The 6,000-nt window shown below is 34.0% G+C and overlaps 1 protein-coding gene across 1 annotated transcript in view; it reads right to left on the reverse strand.

The window, feature by feature from the left end:
• The window catches only part of LOC131035484 (uncharacterized), a 170,377-nt gene extending 165,665 nt beyond the window's left edge, over positions 1-4,712 (reverse strand). The window contains exon 1 of the mRNA XM_057967190.2: positions 4,471-4,712. Within this exon, the coding sequence (XP_057823173.2) occupies positions 4,471-4,618 (148 nt within the window). The 5' untranslated portion in view covers positions 4,619-4,712. The remainder of the gene's footprint in view (positions 1-4,470) is intronic.
• Between the last annotated feature and the right edge of the window lie 1,288 nt (positions 4,713-6,000).

Below are 6,000 nucleotides of genomic sequence, written 5' to 3' on the forward strand. Positions count from 1 at the left end.
AATCAACGAAACCCCTGGACGATCGACAGATGGAAAAGTTTCGGTAGCAGACGGCATAGTTTCAGTAGCAAACGGCATTGCAAACGGCTTAATAACTTAATAGGGAACAAATGTTGTTTGTAGGCATTGGATCATGCTATGTTTTATTTGTTAATAACTTTATGTTATCTTCATTTATATAGCTACTTATTTATGTTAATTTTTAAATAATTCATAAAGCCTTTAGATACCCTCCTTTATGTTGTTGATGGGGAGAAGCCAAAAATGAGCTTTGAGGCCAAAGAGGCCATTAGAGTCATATATAGTGGGGTTGACAACAAAATTCATTTCATATGGGAAATTCAAATCAATGATCGGCAATGGCACCATCATCTTCACAAGCCTTTACATGAAGTTGGTTATTTCTTTGATCCACCATTCCAATTTCACACTTGCACAATGGATTCTCTTTGTGTAAATTTATACAAGGCAACATAGATGACTTTGCAACATGCTAAAATTTGATTAAGGTCGCACTTTAAAACTTTTACTTTTTTTACATTAATATTAAAAATGAGATTGAGATCCTTTTCATTTTGCTTTCTTGTTTCAAATGCATGGTAAGAGAGATTTGATGCTAAGGTGTCAAACCTTCAAAGGATCATTGTAAGTGTCTTGTGGCAACCATGCAAGATCTTAGGATGTTAATGCAATTTGTGTATGTTTGAACACATGCACTCCAAAGGGCATACTAGATTGTTGGTGTGAAGGTTGAATAACATTGTCTATGTTCTTTACAACTTCAGCATCCATCAAAAGTAAATCTTAGGCTCTCATTTATCCCCCATTACATTAGAGGAGGCTGATCAACAATCAAATTGGATCACCAAGGTTGAGGATTCTATCTTGACTAATGATGATAAAGCATGGGTTTATCAAGTTGATTTTGAGGCTAAGGCAATAGCCATGGCGAAGGTGAAATCTCTTAGATGTTGTTCACACACACAGATATCATTGCCGCAGCAGCATCAAGGACCTGTCTAAGATACAAATGCAAGACCCACTGTAGAAGTTTCACTCTAGACCAAGTGACAAAAGCTCCTACCTATCGTAGTTCTACTTCTGATTTTTTCTTTTAATGCCTACATATCATAATCCATGAGTTGTGTACATCTAAAACACTTGAGAATATTTATATATTTTGAAATGTTGTTTCCTTCAGCTCACTATTGTACCTATTTGCTCAATGTATGCTTGTGTATGTGATCAAAATAGCTGGTGTTTGATTAATTTACTGTCTTTAAAGTTGATTTAGTGAAGAGTGAAGAGAAAAATCTTTAAATCCTTCAAAAATCTCTACATTTCATGGTTTTTGCAAATTTCCAAGTCTGAGTGTCAAATCTAGGAATGAGTCCAAAATTAGTCTGCCAAGTCCAAGTCTAGTAACTATGGTTTTGAAAGCCACTTTCCAAACAACAGAAGATTCCACAAATCCCTAATGATAACTAAATATATAATCAATTTTGTCTAAGTACTTGACTCCATTTAAGTAGAATACAAGATCATCGAACTTGGGAACAAGTACTAGTTTTCACAGTTCTCTTATTCAATTAAATAAAATCTCGGTGTATTTGGTCCTCTCTTGGCCATACTGAACATTTGGAGAACCTCAAAGAGAAATTCTGTAATATCCCAAATGGAATATTTCTGATAACCAATTTATTTTTATCTACTTCAATATTTTCCAAGGGTTAGCTCCACATATAACCAAAATATTACTAATTGCCATGCAATTGTAATAATAGAATTATGTACACAGTAATAATAGGTCATCAATCTTACAAAACGAAACACTCTTAATACTCGGCTCTAGTGAAGTGATCCAAACATATGGCACCTCTTTATTCACAAGGCAAGTTTCGCTCAACCAGACAGATTGTAGATTCTATTAATATTTGTTTAGCAGTTCGACATGCTGTATGAATCACAAATATCAATCTGCTCTAAATACATAATATGTATAGTGTTTACCAATATGGATCACTATCATTAACTATGTATGAACATCAAAACCTTGACCAGGAATCAGCCACAATCCATATCAATCTCACATACAAATCGCAAGTGTTGAATATGTACAGCATCACATCATCCAACAATAACTCGCTAAATTGCCACAAATTTATGTCAAAATAATCTGCTATACTCAGCCCTGCTAACCCTACCAATCAGCCTGCTTATGCTAGCCGCTTAATATATTAATGATGTAATTTATATATGTGAAATCTAGTGACTAGCCGTATGCAACCCTCTTCACTGCTGCACATATGATGTACCGTATCAATAGCAACCAGCAATCATAAGGAAACCATTATCATGCTCTAATGGCAGTGATTTATATGGTAGATGGTACTCAGCTGTTAGCACACTCCTTATATGCAAATCACAGCAACAAACTTGATATATTTCTGCCCAAAAAGAATGCAGAATTACTCCACCAGTTGCAGCGCCCTTTCAAAACAAGTGTAAACTTAATATCAATGCTCCAACAAGGAGTGGAAATCAGAAAATAGAATTGTTTATCAATATGCCTCCATTTTCTTGATTGACTTTTCTTGAATCGAGTTTCTCTCCAAAAGACATAACTCTTCTAATGACCCTTGATTGATATTTGAGAGGAAATATTTGAAAATAAACTTTAATTATAAGAGACCGTCTTATTTTATATTTTAAATTTACTTGAGGCCCTCTTTATTATAATTCAATCTTGTTTCCTTAGTGCAAAATTCCCAAAACTCATGGGAAACGTATGATGGGTATTTTGGGTTTCAACTTGGCTTATTTGGAAAAATGGGACACTACAAATTCTGGGATGAGTTTTACCATCTCACAAAATCTATACAGCTGCTTCTTGATCTCTGCACCCTCAATAGGCATGGTGCAGAATACAGGAAAAATGGGAAGAGAAGAACCTGGAACCAAATGAATGTTTTACTAGATGGCTATAGGAGGAGGCAGTCCATTAGGTTCTTCAAAAATATCTGAATATGCATCAATAACAGCCCGATACCTGAAGAAGGAATATTCCCTACGTTAGTATTTTTTATTTGGCAAATGACACAAAGAGTTTGGTACTTATTCATATTAAACTATTTGATTACCTGCTTCCTAGAAAGTAGAGGAAAGTTGGGCAAAGATGAAAAAGAAGAGGCAAGTTTGTATATTGTTCCATCTATGTACATTTTGAAAAAGAATGGCATGTCAGTCATACATATAAGGACACTCGAGGACTAACTTAAGACAGTCCGGTGGACTAACATCATGTTGAACTATATCCTTAAGGGTCCTATGGCAAATGACTGCATATTGCCTTGAGATAACTGTTGTACTCCTGGCATCTTTAACACAGCACCACTGATAAGGAGTAGATGAGCTCTGTTGGAAGCAATAAATCTTAAACAAGGTTTTAACTGTCATTAACAACAACCAGAGATACCAAGCGATCCTTAAGCTAACATGTTTAGGGGTGCTTCCTTTGAACTGGCTGAATAATCTTTGATCTCTAGGTTACAATGAGAATTTGGTGCAAAATGATTTTAAACTGCAACTCCCAGGTTCAGGTTGTTGATATGTAATAAGAACCTTAGCCTTTTTTTTGGGGCCTGTAGAGCTCTGAATTATTCAATGGAACGACCAAGCCTATGGTACTTTATCTTTCTTTTGCCAGCAGATGAAGATGGCTGAGCAAAATCCTTAGACTCTCTTTAGGATTGAACTGAGTCCTAATGGGTAAGGATCTGAGGAAGATTGTGCGGCATGCAAAAATAGAAATCAACAAACGTAAGCACAGATGTAAAATAATCGACATTTTGGGCAGAATAGATTTGTCGCAATAATCATCAAAAAGAGCACAAGAAGTAACCTCAATTTCTTTTATGATTCAACAGGTATAGCATAAATATCTCAGAACATTCCCTGTTTATGACTGTGGCAAACCCCATCCATCATCGTAATAAATGCTCACATTTCCTTAATCTCCCAAAGATCCTACCAAATGTATGCTCGAAGATCCATTAGAACTAGGCAATCGTTTATAGGGTTAATGTGTTCACAATGTATACATCTTATAATTATACACAATTTGGCCTTTTATTTCATTAGAAATATATACGATTAACTATCATACAAAGAATGATGTTTAACCAAGCTTCTGTCTTGCACAACACAATAAAAATAAGGAAAAACGTTGAACAAACATAATGTTCTAAGGTTATGCTCTACGCCGATAGAATTGAAAAATGGCCCATAAGTTGATAGTTTCTAGATCGGATGTTTCCGCAGAATCATTAGAAAAACTGCCTAGTAATTTTTCAACAGATGTCCCAATCAGCTAACTCACTCGGTCCTCGGGAAAACAAATCTTTGGATCATAAAATAGCTGAGAAATTGATAACCATTTGACATTTTTCAGAAAAAAGTGGATAAAGAAACCTGCTAGATCGGCTCCCTGCAATTTGAAGGTCTGAATGGCATCCTCGAGAGCTTCCTCGGGTTCCATTTCGAAGTCATTGATGTTTTCTTGGACCAGAGCATTAAATGCCTCCTGCGATATCTGAACTTTTCTAGTTTTTCCTTCCATGGCGATTGCTTCCGACGACGACGACAAAAGAAAATGGCGCCACTGCTGTTCGATTTAAGGAGTTACGAACCCAAACTCTGTGTTTTTTTTAAATGTTTGAAGTTGAATATAATGGTAAAACGTTTGAAGAATGAGAAATATAATGGTAATCCAATAATATGTATAGGTACACTGTTACACATAAGCATAATTGGTAATAGCATCCAATGCATAAAATGCTAGGATAATTTTTATGTCTAGAGGTATCTATAATAGCATTCAATGCATAAAATGTTATGATAATTTTTATGTCGAGAGGTATCTATAATGACATCAAAATGTTTGTAAACAAACATTGTTTTGAAATAATTTGACTTGTAAATGACAAGTAAATGCATGAAATATGTCATTCTACAATGACATCAAAATGTTTGTAAACAAAAATCCATTTTTGAAACAATTTGGCATGCAAATGACAGGTAAATGCATGCATGACATGTATCATAGAAGCATCCATTTTTGAAACAATTTGACATGCAAATGACAGGTAAATGCATGCATGAAATATGTCATGTTTCGGTTTTTGTGGAGGTATTATTTTATTACTCCAAATAAAGTAGAACCCTCGTCACTTGTCTCCAGCTAGATTCTCTTCTAGAATAATAAGATATCTCTCGGCATATTTTACATATATTTTTTAAATATAAGTATACTAGTTTTATTACTCCAAATAAAATAGAACCCTTGCCACTTATCTCCACCTAGAATCACAGCTTTTTGCATGCACGACTTTAATGGATTTGTATTCTTGGTGTTTTAGTATTTTAGAAGAACATTTATTTTACAAATGATTCTCTTCTATTATAAGATATCTCTCGGCATATTTTACATATATTTTTTTAAAATATAAGTATACTAGTTTTAGTTAGTTTGAAATAGATTTTTTTTAAGAGGGATAGTTGTTATGTCGAGAGGCATCTACGATGACATACAAATATCCGTAAACAAAACTTTGATTTTGAATAAATTTGACGTGTAGATGACAAATAAATGCATGCATGTTTCTATTTCTCTATAAGTATTATTTTATTACTCTGAATAAAATAGAATCATTGCCACTTGTCTCTAAGTATATGAAATTGTTACATCTTTAATGAGAGTGAAAGAGTGAAGCATTATTCAGCTCCATTTCCTTCTTGACAACTAATAAACATGCAAGACAATTATGTGATATCTCTCGGCATTATTTTACGTATATTATTTTTAGAGTATATATATACTAGTTTTATAAATAATAGAAGATTGGAATTATATTATCTCATAGATGTTTATTGAGACTAATTAATATCTTATGACCAATAAACTAGCAATCTCACCTTGGTGTGCAATAGGTACGTCGAAAA

Source organism: Cryptomeria japonica, chromosome 10, assembly GCF_030272615.1.
Source record: "Cryptomeria japonica chromosome 10, Sugi_1.0, whole genome shotgun sequence".
In the NCBI taxonomy this organism is placed as follows: Eukaryota; Viridiplantae; Streptophyta; class Pinopsida; order Cupressales; family Cupressaceae; genus Cryptomeria; species Cryptomeria japonica.